Source organism: Nakaseomyces bracarensis, assembly GCF_045282275.1.
Source record: "Nakaseomyces bracarensis strain CBM3 chromosome Unknown Scaff5_0, whole genome shotgun sequence".
Taxonomy (NCBI): domain Eukaryota; kingdom Fungi; phylum Ascomycota; class Saccharomycetes; order Saccharomycetales; family Saccharomycetaceae; genus Nakaseomyces; species Nakaseomyces bracarensis.
In genome coordinates this window covers 363,708-380,779 of record NW_027263965.1, presented here as the reverse complement: position 1 = coordinate 380,779, position 17,072 = coordinate 363,708, and the positions used below count along the sequence as shown (strand labels likewise).

Genomic DNA, 17,072 nt, shown 5'->3' with positions numbered 1-17,072 from the left:
TCTTTTTTCTTAACTATAAAAAAAACTAACTCTTAATATAACAAAAAACAACTACAATAAAAATTACTCTTTTATTCATTATTATTATTATCTTAATATCCAGGAAATTCCATTAAAAAGATTAAACAAATGGAGGGAAAAAAATAACCTGAACTTCTAGAAGATAAAAAAAACATAACAAATGAAAGAAAACTTTTTCTAAACTAATATTTTTTTTATCTTGTTTTTATTTTATTTTAAACTCTTATTATTTCATCATATAATATTGCACTGTAACAATTATTATTTTTCTTTGTTATTTTTGTTTTGAATTGGATAATTCTCTTACTAACATTTTTAGAATTCTTTTTTTCATCTCTCTTTGTTTATCAGTTTTTGATTCTTTTTAATGGTTAGCCATTCCAAGAGATAATAATAATATTAACGCTATTAATAATATTAATTATTCTTATTCTTCATTTTTATTGTTTTTTTGTATATTGTTGTTTGTTATATAAACTTGTCCTCTAAATATTTTAATAATTTTTAATTCGTATTACTATCTAATCAATTAAAAGGCCTGAAAGCAATGAAAAAAAATTATTAAAAAGAGCGGAAACGGCATTTATAAGGAAAAAAAAATTTTCCTAGTCAAAAACCCTATATTACTATTCTATTTTAAGTAAATCAAACCCTTATATTAAACAAAGCCGTTCGTTATTAAAACAATCGACATTAATCCTTGTCTGAAATCTCAAGGTATTTAAATCTTCAGAGTTACGATTATATTAGGGTGTTACCATCCAAGAGATTTGGATAATTTTGGGCTATTGGTGAAGATAAAGGTAATAGGAGTCTGAAATAATTAGTCATGATTGCTTATAGAGTCTTACCAAGAAGACAGCCGATAAAAATACAATGCATTAGGTTTTATAGTCCTGATATAGGAGGAAAGTTTACCGGGGCAGGTAGGTTTGTTAAGGTGAAACCAGTAACTAATCTGAGGACCTCTACAGCTGCTGATTTCTTTACATCGCCTAACTCAAAGCTTCAATCTCTGGTTTGGAGGAACCCACTACAGAACGTGCTGGTAACGAAGAAGCCATGGACACCGACTACTAGAGAAGCTATGGTGAAGTTCATCACGCATTTACATGAGTCATACCCGGAGATTAACGTGATAGTACAACCTGACGTCGCTGAAGAAATCTCGAAGGATTTTAAAGCCGCTGTTCATGAGGATCCTAACAGGCCGCATCTCCTTTTCACAGGAACAGAGGAAGACATAGCGACAAGGACAGATTTACTGGTGACTCTTGGAGGAGATGGTACAATTCTGCATAGTGTTTCCATGTTTGGTGATAAGATGGCACCCCCTGTGTTGGCATTCTCATTGGGAACCCTAGGTTTCTTGCTTCCGTTTGATTTCAAGGAACATGAGAAAGTCTTTGAACAGGTTATAAGCTCTAGAGCTAAGTGTCTCCATAGAACAAGACTACAGTGCCACGTTGTGCGTAATGGGAACAGTACTCCAATTGTAGCACACGCAATGAATGATATATTCTTACACAGAGGTAACTCTCCGCATTTAACCAATTTGGATATTTTTATCGATGGTGAATATTTAACAAGAACGACGGCTGATGGTGTAACGCTATCTACACCAACGGGTTCCACTGCTTATTCTTTATCTGCTGGTGGTGCTATTGTTTCTCCACTGGTACCATCTATTTTGTTAACACCGATTTGTCCTCGTTCTTTATCTTTCAGACCATTAATTTTACCTCATTCAAGTTACATCAAGATCAAAGTGGGCACAAAGATGAATATGAACAAAGCAAATCATATAGTCAAGCTCTCTATAGACGGTATTCCTCAGGAGGACCTTGAAGCTGGAGATGAGATTCATGTCATTAATGAGGTGGGTACGATCTATATCGATGGTACACAATTCCCAATTGCAGCAAAGAAACAAGACGCTGTCAAAGCTGGTGCAAACGGAAAAGCACAAGAAAAGGAAGCGGTAAAAAGATCGGGTATCTACTGTGTAGCGAAGACCGAAAATGACTGGATTAAGGGCATTAACGAGCTATTAGGCTTTAATTCCAGTTTCAGGTTCATTCACAGGGAGAATAATGAATCAAAAAAGGATGATGATCAAGAATAGTAAACATTTTATATATGATACCATTATTTAATCTTTATACCTAGACAATTCACTCGTTTTTGGGAATTTCTGTACAAGTACATTTCTTTTACTACTACGAAATTAAAAGTAAAAATAAAAATTATTATGAATGAGATGTATTACTGATCCTTGCAACGGCCCCCATACGGGAACACGAAGGTTAAACCCTTAGATCCTTATAAAAAGAACGACAGATGGGCTGTTGCACCCAAGATCAGTAATTGGAAAGTATATTCTCCAGTCCAAGCATTAAAAATTTAACAAAAGGCCACTAACAGAGAGAATCTTACGACTCCATCCACTAGTACACCTTTCATTAAGCAACGAAATATCCAATAGGTCATGGGCCCAGAACGCCCCGGAGGGGTTCAACCTCTTAGAGGACGCTGTTATCGTTGCGATTGGCTGTGATTTTGCGTTACTTTTTTTAAAATAAACAAGAAGATTATGAAATGAACATAACAAGAAAGTAACAGTTGAAGAAGATTATTGCATTATTTCGTATTCCAAGTCCTATTTATATGCGCAAATAATAAAAAAAAAAAAATTTTCTCTTGACCTATTATCATAATTTACGAATAATGTAAACCTGATTAGGTCTTTAAGATACTTAAGAATAAAATAATTAGTATATAGTTAAAAAGCTTTTTAAATCCAATTGACCAATAATATATAAATCGAGATAAATTTTTAAACTAAACCTATTAGTGTTTTGAAACTGTACAGCCAGCTTAGTTTCAATTTAGAACTACTAATAGAAACAAGCAGGGCTTTTGGGGAGAAATAATTATCATAATATCTCACCTAAAAGAATACTCATTTTGTATCTATAACTAGTCTGCATTTCCACGTAACCATGCAAACCAAGAAGCAAAAAACCCAAGGATACTTTGTAAAATATTTTTATACTCCTCCAAATGTTCTTCTGTTTTCATCACTTTATTGTTCCCACTAGTGCTGCCCTTATCCACATCTGTTGTTTCGTCAGGCTCTTCACTAGACTCATCGTTTACACGGGTACTATCAGCTGAATAAATCTCATCGTCATCGTCGTCGGAGATTGATTTATTTTGTTGGGATTCAGTTCTATTTTCTTTGACCACATTTTCATGCACCATAGATTCTGGTATAACTGTTTCATGCATCGCAGGCTCAGGTACCGCCGATTTAGTCACCACTGGTTCGGTTACCACTGGTTTAGTTGTCGCAGGCTCGGTTACTACAGGTTCATCCTCCTTATATTTCTTGTCATTTATCATGGTTTTTGAGGTATCATTAAATCCACTGGATTTTCCGACATTCTTGTAGCTCTTTTGTTCTTTATTCTCTTCATTGTTAGGTTCCTCTGGGTCCTCTGCCTCAATGTCACTTTGGACTTTGTTGTGAAGGGAGGGCACAGGTGTTGCTGGGACATTTTCGTCTGCGTTCTGGTTCATTTCCTCTGATTCAGTGGTTGCAGGGAGCATCTTGACATTGTTTTCATTATTGTGTTCATCAATCTCCTTCGCATAGTTTATGTCCGTAAACCAATTCCCAGAATCATCAATGAACTTGAAATGTATTTTCTTGACACCTTTAGGAATATCTTGCAATTCGTATTCCCATTGATTTTGACTCGAGTTCCAAGTCATTGGCACCACCTCCCATTTATTAAACCCACCAGCAATCTTCAAATCCTTAAACTTAGCCCCTTCATGACTATAAATGATGGAAACCATTGTAGTATTTATTTTTTTATCTATCTTGATGTACCAGATACGATGTGAATAATTGAAATAATATATCAAGAATAGAATCTTACCATAATATAAGAATAATGAATTGAATACAATATATATAACAATACTTAAAAATAAAAAAAAAGAAGGATTTCAAGAAAGCTACAATTAAGAAAATAATAACGCTGCCATATAACAAAGGGGGGTAGAGCTTGTATACAGAGAAGTAACGCTAGTTATTATTTTAATTTATTTTTTTTTTTTTTTTTCTTAAAAAAAAACAACATTTTTATGTACAGCATTGTTTATCCAATCCAATTCCCCTTACGTTTTTTTCTTTCCCACTAACTGTTACACTTTTTTTTATTACTATCTCAATTCGTATGGCATTGACTTGACATGAAGAGAAAATAAGGGTTAAAGAAAGACATTTTTTTTGTTTTCTGTTTTTTTTTGTTATGATGACTATCTACTTGCTGCTCGTTCTTTATTTTTTTTTTGTCACTATTGACATCAATGGATTATCTCCTTTTTTTAATTTATTTATTATCTTCTTTTACCCGTATCAATTCCCTTTATTTTTATCTAATTGCTATTATTTTATTATATATTTTATTATTCACGCTACTCTCTCGCTCTCTCACTTTCTCTTCTCCCCTTCTTCCATCACCCCCACTAAATTAGTCTCATTCGCATGTTTTTCGTTCGGTTAGTCTCCCCTTTGTCTGATTTTCATTTATTCATTTTTTGGTAGAAATACATCAAATTCTTCGAACTTGTTCTTTGCAGGGTAATATAACTTAGTTTCCCGTTTGGGAAATAATTGAAGATCTCCTGTACATAATGATACTTCATGTGATCGTGCCTGTATACAATGATTTACGCTGACAAATGAGGGTAATCTAACTTTCTCTCGAAGAAAGTGGATTACCCGGAGGACCCTGTACCCAGTAAAATTTATTCCCCTTTCCGTTCCCCTTTTTATTTTTATCGTTATAATTTTTTTTTTTATGAATATGCTAACACCGTTGTGAAGCACTTAATCAAAAGAAGAGCCGTTTCTTCTCTCTCTCTCTCTCTCTCTCTGAGTGGCTCCTGCACTATCTACTCTCTCCAGCTCTAATACTTATCATATGACGGACTCTCTGTTATTTGTATGTGCAGTCTCTGTCTGTGTGCGTGGTATAATTTGTATTCACTCTTAAATGAAGGCATTCAATTCGATTTTTGCTTGATGCATTTTCACTTTGCTGCATATTTAACTTGAAGAAGGGTAAAAAGTTAAAGAAGTTTAAATAATACAGAGCAAAAACTTCTATAGTCATGGTGTAAGACCCCTTCTTTATAAAAGAAAACAATAACTTATATATTTGAGATATATATTATATTCATACAGATTTCTGTGAAAAGAAAATTAGAAAGTGTATAGAGAGAGAGAGATTAGTTTATTGATTAGAATTCTAAAGGGGAAAACCACAAGTCATTAGGGCTGAAAGAGAGAGAAGGAAGAAAAAATAAAAAATTTTTTTTTTTTTTTGTAAATACTTTGTCAAACAATAACTTTGGTAAGAAGGTAAAGAAAGAAATTTATTACAAAAAAACCATAAGTGATTTCAACAAGGCAGAAAATAATTGAGGCAGGAGGAGAAATATAAAAATAGTAAATCTGATAAAGAATAAAGAATAAAATAAAATAAAATATATCATGTCAAAGCACAATACCATGACTTCGAATATATCGGAGATGATGTCTCAACAGCAGCAGAATTTACAACATCTACATTCTTTACAGAAACATACACGTAGTCTCACAGATTATACCAATACATACCTTCAAACTTTTCAGCAGCAGCAACAACAACAACAGGCAATGTATGGAAACTCACAACCGATTGGAACACCTGGAACAGCACCACAACAACAACAATCGTACTTGGATTCAAGGATAAATACCCCAGTGAACGGTAATAACCTATTATCACCTCAACAACAGCAACAGCAACAGATCCGTACATTGAGTGGCACTTTCATACCAAACAGCAATACTAGTAACAACACTAACAATAATTATGTTTTGACTCCATCCAGCATACAACAGAATGCCAATATGATCAATCCTATGCTTAATACTATCAATCAGAATATGAGTACTATCACTAGTCTAGAAAACCCCAACATCAATAACAATAACATGGCTAATAACAATAATAATAATAATAATAATAATATCAATAATATTAACAATATTAATAGTAATAACAATACGACTCAGCCACTCAGTAATTCAAACACGAATAATAACACCTCAACGCCGTACAACCAAAGTATACCTATGAGTCCACAAGTACAGAAGGGTAAAAACTCGTTCACATCAGTAACCTCTAAATACAATAGTAATAATAATAATAGTAATAATGGTGCCGCAACTACACAACAGAAGAGTTTAAAGGACCAAAAATCACCGCTAGTGGTACTCATACCAACTTCTGCACAACCGACTGACGTTCTTGCGGCAAGGTTCTCAGCATGGAGGAATGTAATAAGGTCAATAATAGTATACCTAACCGAAATTGCCTCCATTGAAGACGAAATTGTCAGACAACAATTGAGACTGTCTCATGCAGTACAGTTTCCCTTTTTCACTGTTGAAAATCAATACCAACCGAGCTCAAGCGAGGATAGGTATACTCAGAAATTTTTCCTACCATTAGGTAGTGGATCTGTTCAAGATTTGCCAACGATTTTAAATCAATACCATGAAGCTTTGGCTTCAAATGCTTCGAATGCCTCCCGTGAATTAACTAACGAAGTAATACCTAGGCTGGAGGATTTAAGAAGGGATTTATTGGTTAAGATTAAAGAGATTAAATCGTTACAATCGGACTTTAAAAACTCCTGCGCGAAGGAGTTACAGCAAACCAAACAAGATATGAAACATTATATTGATTCCTTGAAAGAAGCTAGGTATGGAACACCAAAACAAGACCCTTACCTAACAAAGATAATCTTGGATAAACAGATTAAGAAGCAGCTTGTTGAGGAGAATTTTTTACACGAGGCCTTTGATAACCTTGAAACTTCAGGGGCAGAGCTAGAAAAAGTGGTTGTAATGGAGATCCAGAATGCACTAACTATATATGCGAGATTATTAGGTCAGCAATCACAATTAATTTTTGATATATTAATCTCCAAGCTGGATATGGGATTTTTCAACATGAATCCACAATATGAATGGGATACTTTCATTGCTAGAGATCCAAACTTCTTGCAACCCAACCTGCCTATGAGAAACCTGAAAGAGATAACTTATAAGTATCAATACGATCCGTACACCTACGAGATTAGGTCTGGTTATCTCGAGAGAAGGTCAAAATTTCTAAAATCATATTCAAAGGGTTTCTATGTGTTAACCCCAAATTTTTTGCATGAATTTAAATCTATTGACAGAAAAAAAGATTTAATTCCAATTATGTCATTACCGCTAAATGATTGTTCTGTCACTGAACACTCTAAGAAAGGCTCACAAGATGCTAAATTTGTTCTACATGGCAAACAAAATGGGCTAATTCGTAGAGGTCATAACTGGGTCTTCAAAGCTGATTCTTATAATTCAATGTTGGAGTGGTTCAATGATATTAAAATATTGAGCTCAACTTCAAACTATAAAGAAAAGTATAAGTTCATCCAGCAAAAGTTGAACTTAGATAGTGAAGGGAGGAAATTAGGAAAGTCGGAAGCCAGTAAAACAGCAAAGACTGAAGCAAGTAATTTAATGACACCTAATCGTAATGCTACATCTATGGACACTATAAGATCAAATCATGACCTAAGCACTCCACAGATATCGGTAAATATCGATAATATCAATGATATCCAAAATCAGACTAATAATATGACTGATAATCTAAGTGAGGCTGTAGATATGTCTACCTTTGTAAGGTCTTCGACACCAAAACTAGACAATCAGACTAACACCAATACATCAATGTCTTCTATTCCTGACACTAATACATCACAGTTACACAACGCAGCTCCAAACGTTTATATTCAGACACCCTTTTCTAAGGATTATTAATATTAGAGCAATGCTTCTCTGATTTGAGGCTGGAACATTGACATTCATAGTGAATATATCACGTATTTTATTTCACCATTCATGATGCATATTTTTATTTCCTTATTTATCGAAATATGTATATTCTGATCTATATAATATTTCTAATGACAAACAACATTTAATGAGAGTAATAATTTGCATGTATTTAATTTTACTTAACCCAAAAATATTTCAAGGAAGAGGGTATAAATATGACAATATATGAATAGATATCATGCTTGGACTATTATACAAATTAAAAGATATATGACTGATGCCAGTAATTACGGAAAGTATGTAAAATTAAAAAAAAGGAAAAAATAACATTAGTGATCATAAATAAAATATGAAGAATGAGGAGATATTATTATCTATCACGTAATTCGGTAACTAATTCAAGTAGTGGACCAAAATCTGACGCTTTCAATAACTGGAATTCTTGAGTAAATAGACAGAAATGCCTAAAACTTGTGTTCAGGACTGTTTGAAGATTTAATTCTAGGATTTCATTGAAGTGATGGCAATATATATGGGCATAAACTCTAAACAGCCTTCTCAGTATTGGTATCACATGTCTTTCTATGAATTTATCTGGAAATTGTCCACTTGTTTTAGCTGGGAAAACAGATTCGTTATCAAATTGGTCCTGACACCATTTCATAAGCGCTTCTACATACTTTGGAGCTGGTACAGATACTGGGGGTTGACCTCTCTGAAATGCCCATAGGTATTCATATTCGTTAGTGGCTATCATTCTAGGACACGTCTGTGGGGAACAAAATTCAGTGATTGTACCATAAAGCATATTAATCTGGTTATAAAAATCCACGCAATGAACTGCCATCCATTCGTTTTCATTTTCTCCTCTTGGTAATTTGACGGCCTGATTTAATACTCCTTCTGAACCTAAAGTCATCTCTACGATTTCCTTAATATCTTGGTGTGATGTCACCGCAGTACCTGCCTGTGGTTGAATAAAGGGCTTTTGATGTGAAGGAGTATAGTTGAAATCAGTTACAATTTGCTGTTGTTGTTTCTTAGGTGTTGACAATATGTGTACGTTCCCATTATTTAAATTCAAAGGGGCACTATTGAATAATGGCTTATCATTTTTAGTTGGTGTGCCCATTGCAGCATCGTCTTGAGAGTCGGGAACATCGTTTTGATGTGAGCCAGTGTTCCATTTAAATCCACGCGTAGATCTAATAGTTTGACCAGGAGATAAGTGAAAATTCTGTAAAAATGACATATTATTAGAGTCCTTCAAATGTCTTATATCTGAGAGTTTACCCAATGAAAACAGTGCTTCTCCAAACGTTAGTATCTAATAACAAATGATTATTCTTATTTTCCTACAGAAGTAAATTATAATGTGCAGCAAATAATGGCAATAACGGCTAATCTCATAAAGCCCAAGGTATCCTAGAAATCTAATCAAAATACGGCTTTGTTTTGGTGTTTCTAAGTTTGTTTTCATTTATTTTTAACTTTTTTTTTTGATCCAAATATAGTCGTTAAACATGATACTCATCACGTGGGAACCTAAGAAATATGATAAATGAATATAATGATTTATATATTTTACATATTTAATTTAGTTTGTTGTGGTGTCACCTTGGTATTCTGATTCTGCTAGTATTTCCATTTCTCTTATATTCATATTTACCCAAGATGGTTCGCCAGTTTCTTCATCAAGACCAGCTAGACAGTCAAACTCGATAATTTCATTAGTCATGATATCTAACTCCTTCTTCAGCTCGATGGCAAGACTGCGAATGATTGTTTCGTTCCCGTTATTGATGAACCATGAGACCAAATCATCAAGCAATACTTTATTGTACACATAATAAGCATCGTGGTATCTGTATATTTCATGAATTGCCAGGAGTACTCTGATTAGTACCTTCTTACCTCCACGCAACAGATAGTATACATACTCCCAACTCTTCATAGAAAGCTCGAAATTTCTATGTAGGGGATAACTCAGTGCACGTCTGATGGCTGTATATATTACTACCTTAACCATACTAATCTCTGAATCATCCTGGATCCGTAATTTTTGGTCTAGAAAAGCTATTTGAGGCGTTAGTTTACCTATGTTCCAAGCGCTTTCAGTGTTTTTAGCATCTTCATTTTCAATGCAATCGTAAATATATGCAAATAGAAGGTTCATAATCGTAAGATACAGTCTTTTGATTGTGTTAATATCTGATACCAGATATTGTTTTCTCGGTATATTATTCATCATTTGATTTTGTTCGAATTCGGTAAAATCAAGTGGCATGGTAGAGTCCTTATCTTCAACCTTCTCATACCATCTCATGAAATCTTTGATTATATTAGGTGTAAACTGTAGTAATCTCTTGATACCATTAACTGATAACTCTTCCTCATCGCCATATTTTGATATCATATATTCAGAAACATAATAATCTGGATCAAACTTTAATTTTTCCTTGTTCAATCTTTCAGTTATCCTATCGTCCTCATTAGTATTTTCAGGGTCATTGAGTTCATTAATGTCATTCCCGTTGGATAATGATACCACTATAATGCCATTATATTGATTGTCAAATCCGTACTTGAAACTAGCATCCAGCGGGTTATTTTCTGAATCGTTAATCTCTTGTTTAATTTCCCAATCGAATTGTTCTCCCATGGCACCAATTTGTTCTAGATTTGTTTGCTCAGGTTCCTTTTCGGTAGTTGATGAACCAACCTCTTGAATTAGAGGGCCTTTCTTGATTTCCGGGGTCTTCTCTAACATATCTGCACCAAGTATATCACCTTGCCTTGCTAATAACTTCGTTGGTAGGTCCAGATCTTCAAAAAATTGTCCTTTATTTGCCTTTGGAATCTTAACGAAGATAGTTTCTTCTTTCGATTTATATTCCGCCGTAGCCCTATGATCTTCATCATCTAAAACCTCATAAGGAAACCTTAACCTTAAATAATACGGAGAGAGGTGAAAGACAAATAAGTTCTTATCCACAACAACTTCCAAACCTCCCGAGTCAAACCTTATGTTTGTAATTTTAATGTTGACATATATAAACGCATCATCTTGAGTAACTTCAAACTTCGGAGTAATCATAATCGGAATCTAAAGCGAAATTCAAGTACAAGGATACCTGAAGGTCTTAGAAATAATTTATTAGTACAGCAATACAGACTCTTACTAGAACTAGCGTGTATGTTATAGGTTCCTAAGTTCTAAAGTTAGAAAGTAGTTGGTAGTTTACCTCTTCAAATAATAGCAGTGATATTTTCACTGAAGGGCATCGCTTTGAAATTTTTCAGTTTTTTCATTTTATTGAAAAATTTCAAGTGATGCGATGCGATGAGCTTGAAATTTGACAAGAGGTGATTAATAATACAAGTAACAATTAGATTATTTTGATCAAGAATTGGATATTTTATACTAAAAAACCAAAATACAGTTACTAAAAGATTAATAATGAGTGACACAGAGACACAAGCTGCGAAAAAAGTACCTAGAAGAAGGTTTGTAGGGAAAAAGAAAGGCGATGGTAACGAGATAACCACGGTAAAGAGTGATGGTACTGAAGTTGTTAAACAGGCAAGAAGTAGAGTTCATGTTGGTAGAAGTTTAAATCATATTCCGGATGATATTTTGGAGAATGAGGAGCTTAATGAAGCAGTGAAATTGCTTCCTAAGAACTACAATTTTGAAATCCACAAGACTATTTGGAACATTAGGAAACACGGAGCGAAACGTGTTGCTCTGCAGATGCCTGAAGGTTTACTTATTTACTCCTTGTTGATTAGTGACATCCTAGAGCAGTTCTGCGGTGTAGAGACTGTTGTTATGGGTGATGTTTCTTATGGTGCTTGTTGTATTGATGATTTTACAGCTAGAGCCTTAGATTGTGATTTTATCGTGCATTACGCTCATTCTTGTCTGGTTCCTATTGATATAACCGAAATCAAGGTGCTATATGTTTTTGTTACAATTACTATTGATGAATCACATGTGGTCAAGACACTCCAGAAGAACTTTCCTAAGGGCTCTAGGATAGCAACATTTGGTACTATTCAATTTAACCCGACTGTTCATGGTCTGAAAGATACCCTTTTGAATGATAAGGATCATATGCTATATATATATCCTCCACAAATAAAGCCTTTATCAAGAGGTGAAGTTTTAGGATGTACATCAGAAAGACTGGACAAAGAACAATTTGATGCTTTGGTATTCATTGGTGACGGTAGATTCCATTTGGAGTCCGCTATGATCCATAATCCAGAAATTCCGGCCTACAGATATGACCCATACAATAGAAAATTTACCAGAGAGAGATACGACCAAAAGCAGCTTGTCGATGTGCGTGAAGATGCTATCAATACAGCTAAGAAAGGTAAAGTTTTTGGGTTGATATTGGGAGCATTAGGTCGTCAAGGTAATGTCGATACAGTACGGAATCTGGAAGCAAAATTATTGAAAGCTGGTAAAACCGTAGTCAAGATTATCTTGAGTGAGGTATTCCCGCAAAAGCTAGCAATGTTTGATAGCATTGATGTTTTTGTCCAGGTTGCTTGTCCAAGACTCTCTATTGATTGGGGTTATGCGTTCCCAAAGCCATTACTCACTCCTTATGAGACTAATGTGCTTTTGAGTTATGATGTTATGTTCAATGAGAATTATTATCCTATGGATTACTATGAGACGGACGGTTACGGTCGTGGTAAAATTCCAGAACATGCTCAGCAATTTAATTCTTAATTTTTTATTCATTATTGTCACTTTTATTAACTAATTCTTAAGTAGTATAGAGGAAAAATAAACTTTCCAGTCACCGTATTTCATATGTTACAATATCCTTAGATAATCATATATTATTATATATTTATATAGCATTTCTGCAAAAACAAAATGTAATGTTAAAAAAAAATTAGGACTTGCCGATTATCTCTATGATGATCAAGTAATTTGTGGGTGTAGATTTATTAGGATATTCAAAAATCTTGAAGGAAAAAGTTGTGAGCAAGTACAAAGATTCTACTATGATAGATTAAATTCGGTTTTATTATAATTTGCATCCCCTCGAGGTTTAACCATCAAATTTACATAAAATTTTAAAGAAAAGGGTCAATTTTTCATTAAAGTATATTATTATAGGACAAATTTGCGATTAATTTTTAGAGTCAGAGTTACTTGTTTTAAACTAGTTATAAAAAAAAAAAATTAAAAAAAAAAAAAATACGGTATATTTCAATTTCTGGTTTTCTAGATTAGATTTCTATTCATTATGGATAATAGGTGAGTAATATGTACCTTTCGTCTTGGGTGGATTGTGTAAGGTACTACTGTTCCTATATTGGAACGAATAAGTATCCGAAAAGTTGTGCGGTAAGCTAACTTTTAATCTCTTACTTCCAGATTCGTATAAATTATCAGGGACATTTCTAGGGACTGCTGTTGCATCATAACCGAAATGTAAGCCGTTATTCGTCGCTGTAGGCATAACAACTCCTAAGTTGTAATTTTTGGGACTTGCAGAACTGGATGTTGAAGTTGGTGATGCATATGCCGCTTGGTTATGGATTGTTTTGTCATCTTTCAGGTTATATGGTGCTTTCCCTTCTGAGTTGTTGACTGTGAATATATTTTCGGGGTATGAATACTTATGACCCCTTGTTGTATAGAAGGAGGCTAATTTTGAAATCGTTTGAACTGTTGGATTGGTCTCCGAAGGTAAATTTACACTTTGGTTGTTATTCCAGTTAATAGTTTTCATTAGTAATGAAATAGGAGGCAACTTTTGCTTCTTAGCATTGAGTTGAGAACTATAAGACCAAGATAGGGATCTTTTCCGATGTTGATCCATATTTTCAGGAACTAGATGATTGTCACTGTATGTGTGCATCCCATAATGTCCAGCATCATGGGATAGGTCACTATATGCAGGCTCCTCAATAATTGCTGGGTTATGTTTGAATTGGAGTTTTGTAGTTCTTGTACCTGGCGAAATGGTGGTTTCTGAGCTTCTTCTTCCGTTGGCATCTACTGTCTGCACATGGGTATGACTTCTATGGCAGTTAGGGGATAAAAATGGTGGAAGGTGGCTCTCATTGTTGTTTAGTGTTACTGAGGAATTCAGAGAAGGTGGGCTAATCAAACCAGTTGATTTTCTTCTTCTCCTGTTTGTCGTTAACATGTGTTCACTCTTCAGGAAGTCATTTAGGTTGTTCATATGCGTGTTAAAGAAGTAATCCTCGCATTCCTTAGGGAATGTATCACCGAAGATAGGCACTAACAAATATCTGATTGGGAAACAAAACCTTACACAGATGGACTTGGCAATGTACCAAGGCACCCAAGTGCCTTGAATTTTAATGTAGCCGCCACGAATCCTCTGAATGTAATCTTCAAATTTTGGTAAGTTTGTTGTATCCACTTGACGTTCCTCTCTCAAGTGTTTTTCGAATTGATTAAAAAGTTGGTACCTAAATTTTTCCGGTATATCAAACCAATGGAAGTCCACATAATTAGGTTGATTCGAGTTATTCTTAGAAGCACTATTATTACTGGCACCCGTTGTTGCACTAGTACTCAAACCATAGGAGGTCGTACTTCTATTACTACTATTTGGTGTAATGTTCGTGAATGTAGTTCCGGTGCTTTTCCGCCTGTGAAATTTCTTCGAATAGTCATTGATGTCGTTATTGTTCTCGTAGTTCGAGTCATCGTCGCAGAAGCAGTTTGAAATGATGAAATCGTACTCTTGCCGACAGAAGTCCTGTCTAGTCTGGCTGTCTCCCGATTTCCTGGGAGTCTTTATCAACCCCTTCATCACATCCTGGTATAACCTCCATATCCCTGTCAAAAACACGAAGTTATCCTCTGAATTATCTGTCTGATGGAAATCAGTCCACAGTATACAGTTGTTATTATTGATCGTCCTGTGATTGGAGTTCAAGTTAGTCAACTTGAACTGCTGGTTCTTACTAATAGTAGTACCACTAGCAACTCCACTAAAGCTAGCACCCTTTTGCGGTGCACCAGTACTGCTGTTGGAGAAAGGCACCTCTATCTTCGCATCAAGCAACATCTCACTCTCGGAGTTAGTCCCACCACAGCGCGAGGGCGACGACATGGGAGTCATCCGGCCACTTGCACTTACATGGCTACTGCGAGCTTCGTCTCCGTTCTCTTGGTTGTCGTCATGTGATTCCGTATTATATGACATGACTAGATCAGGGAATTGGTATTCGTTGCAGTTCAACAGTTTGTCCTGTTTGACAGCAGCTGGGTTATTGTCGAAGTGTGATAGCAGAGCTCTCATTGTGGGTGTGAGGTTTGATTTGTAAGTGGAGGTGTGTACATTGTAAGGCGAGTTATTTTTAAAACATAGACGTTGGTAGTCATCCAACGGTGAATCTGTTAGCATCATTATTATATTATATTTTGATTTGTTTTTTTTTTGCCTTTATTATTATTATTTGTAATAGTTTTATTATTTTGTAAGTATTTTTATCTGTAAGTGTAATCTATCTTATAACAATTTATATAAAAAAATTATGATTGTAATAACGAAAAATAACTAATAAAAAAAAGAGTTTTGTTGAATTTTTTGTCTTTTTCATTGTTGTTTATATATCGAGAATGTAAGACATGCCATGTTTTTTTTTTTATAATTTTTTTGAATTTTTCTGGTAACTACAACTGTTCGGCTGTAGTATATTTTTTTTTTCTATACTTCCTATAATATTTAGCCTTACTCTATTTCTTAAAGAATAAGTTTATCTCTCTGTTAATAATACTATTATTTAATTTCGTTAGTTCGTTATTTTAGTTTTTTCTTTTACAGTGGTGACGTTAACATTTGATCAATGGTTCGAGATTGCGTATTTTGGTGAATTTTTATTCCTGTGGAGTTCGTACCCAAGAAGAGATATCAATGAAATTTTGTTACCGCATTTCTTTCTACATGAGTCGTTCTTCCTTCTGATTACTTTCTTTGTTATCGGTTTCTTTGACTGACCGCAGGAGAAAAAAAAAATTGGGGCTGAACCGATCTTCTCTTTTCCAACCACCCTGGTTTTTTTTTAAAATTTTTTACTTATTTTAATTTTAATTTTTTTGTTTTTGAGGGTACTAATCTCTAAGCAAAGGCTGGACGAGAGAGAGGGGCGTGCTTTAAGTGCTGTTATATAGTGTACAGGTTAGAAATCATAATTTCAATTCCCTTCTCTTACTACTATTACAGTCCGTCAATCATGACTCAAGTGACTTTCTTCTTCATTTAATTTTTTATTGCTTTTTTTTCTTCTCTTTTTCTTTTCTTTCTCGAATAAGCACAGAAAGATACGTAGTGCGTACACTAACCTTCTTTTTTTTTAATATATAGTTATTTTATTGTTTTTATCTAAAAGAAGATGAGGTTGATAATCTCCAATTCGACTTAGAGTAGATCCTAGAAAGAAAGACAAACCCTTTTTTTTTTCTCCCGTCTGCTAATGTTCCTTTATCGGATTTTCTCTTTTCTATTACTCTATTATATACCCCTCATTTCGATATTTTCCTACAATTAAAAACCGTGGTATAAAACCTTAAAATCGTTTCTTCTTTAAAACTGTTTATCAATCAAGTCGTTTTTAATTCCTTTATTTGTGTTTTTATTGTTGCTCCTATTATTTCCTGCTTAATTCCGTTTCCAGCCGTATGCATATCTAACTGATCTTGTATGTGTGTGTGTGTATGTATATATCTATATCATCTTACTACATATTCCTGTACAACTTAGATTCCTACGTACACAGTTCAAGTTCTGGAACACATCGATGACTATTACGTATTAGATATTATTCCTTTGCATTTCCTTCCCCCTCCCTCCCTCCCATCTTCCCTACCCCTCCTCTCTCCTTCTATTCCCTACCCCCCCTTATCTTCCCTTACAGCACTCCAACTAAATAAAAGAGTATAGAATAGCTCTCTTGCTGTATAGAATTCTTATTTTTTTTTTCTTTTGGTGTTCCTCGATGACAACATAGTGACGACAATTTCGAAAATCTCTCTCATCCAATCTCATATCTGCTAAAAGAAACCCCCCCCACAGAGAGAAACAAC

The 17,072-nt window shown here is 34.4% G+C and overlaps 7 protein-coding genes across 7 annotated transcripts; 3 read left to right on the top strand and 4 right to left on the bottom strand.

The window, feature by feature from the left end:
* Nucleotides 1-850: 850 nt before the first annotated feature.
* POS5 (NADH kinase) lies at nt 851-2,146 on the top strand (the record flags this gene model as incomplete). Its single annotated transcript, XM_071051178.1, has 1 exon — nt 851-2,146. The coding sequence occupies one exon, from the start codon at nt 851-853 to the stop codon at nt 2,144-2,146; it is 1,296 nt and encodes a 431-aa protein (XP_070907874.1).
* Nucleotides 2,147-3,000: 854 nt separating this feature from the next.
* Nucleotides 3,001-3,885, bottom strand: UIP4 (Uip4p; the record flags this gene model as incomplete). Its single annotated transcript, XM_071051177.1, has 1 exon — nt 3,001-3,885. One exon carries the CDS (start codon nt 3,883-3,885, stop codon nt 3,001-3,003), a length of 885 nt encoding a protein of 294 aa, XP_070907873.1.
* Nucleotides 3,886-5,590: 1,705 nt separating this feature from the next.
* Nucleotides 5,591-7,960, top strand: SLM1 (phosphatidylinositol 4,5-bisphosphate-binding protein; the record flags this gene model as incomplete). The annotated part of the gene is made up of 1 exon (XM_071051176.1): nt 5,591-7,960. The coding sequence occupies one exon, from the start codon at nt 5,591-5,593 to the stop codon at nt 7,958-7,960; it is 2,370 nt and encodes a 789-aa protein (XP_070907872.1).
* Nucleotides 7,961-8,348: 388 nt separating this feature from the next.
* Nucleotides 8,349-9,230, bottom strand: MOB1 (Mob1p; the record flags this gene model as incomplete). The annotated part of the gene is made up of 1 exon (XM_071051175.1): nt 8,349-9,230. One exon carries the CDS (start codon nt 9,228-9,230, stop codon nt 8,349-8,351), a length of 882 nt encoding a protein of 293 aa, XP_070907871.1.
* A 345-nt stretch (nt 9,231-9,575) lies between these two features.
* On the bottom strand, nt 9,576-11,075 carry SHQ1 (Hsp90 cochaperone SHQ1; the record flags this gene model as incomplete). The annotated part of the gene is made up of 1 exon (XM_071051174.1): nt 9,576-11,075. One exon carries the CDS (start codon nt 11,073-11,075, stop codon nt 9,576-9,578), a length of 1,500 nt encoding a protein of 499 aa, XP_070907870.1.
* Nucleotides 11,076-11,438: 363 nt separating this feature from the next.
* On the top strand, nt 11,439-12,725 carry DPH1 (2-(3-amino-3-carboxypropyl)histidine synthase; the record flags this gene model as incomplete). The annotated part of the gene is made up of 1 exon (XM_071051173.1): nt 11,439-12,725. The coding sequence occupies one exon, from the start codon at nt 11,439-11,441 to the stop codon at nt 12,723-12,725; it is 1,287 nt and encodes a 428-aa protein (XP_070907869.1).
* A 517-nt stretch (nt 12,726-13,242) lies between these two features.
* Nucleotides 13,243-15,396, bottom strand: XBP1 (Xbp1p; the record flags this gene model as incomplete). The annotated part of the gene is made up of 1 exon (XM_071051172.1): nt 13,243-15,396. One exon carries the CDS (start codon nt 15,394-15,396, stop codon nt 13,243-13,245), a length of 2,154 nt encoding a protein of 717 aa, XP_070907868.1.
* Between the last annotated feature and the right edge of the window lie 1,676 nt (nt 15,397-17,072).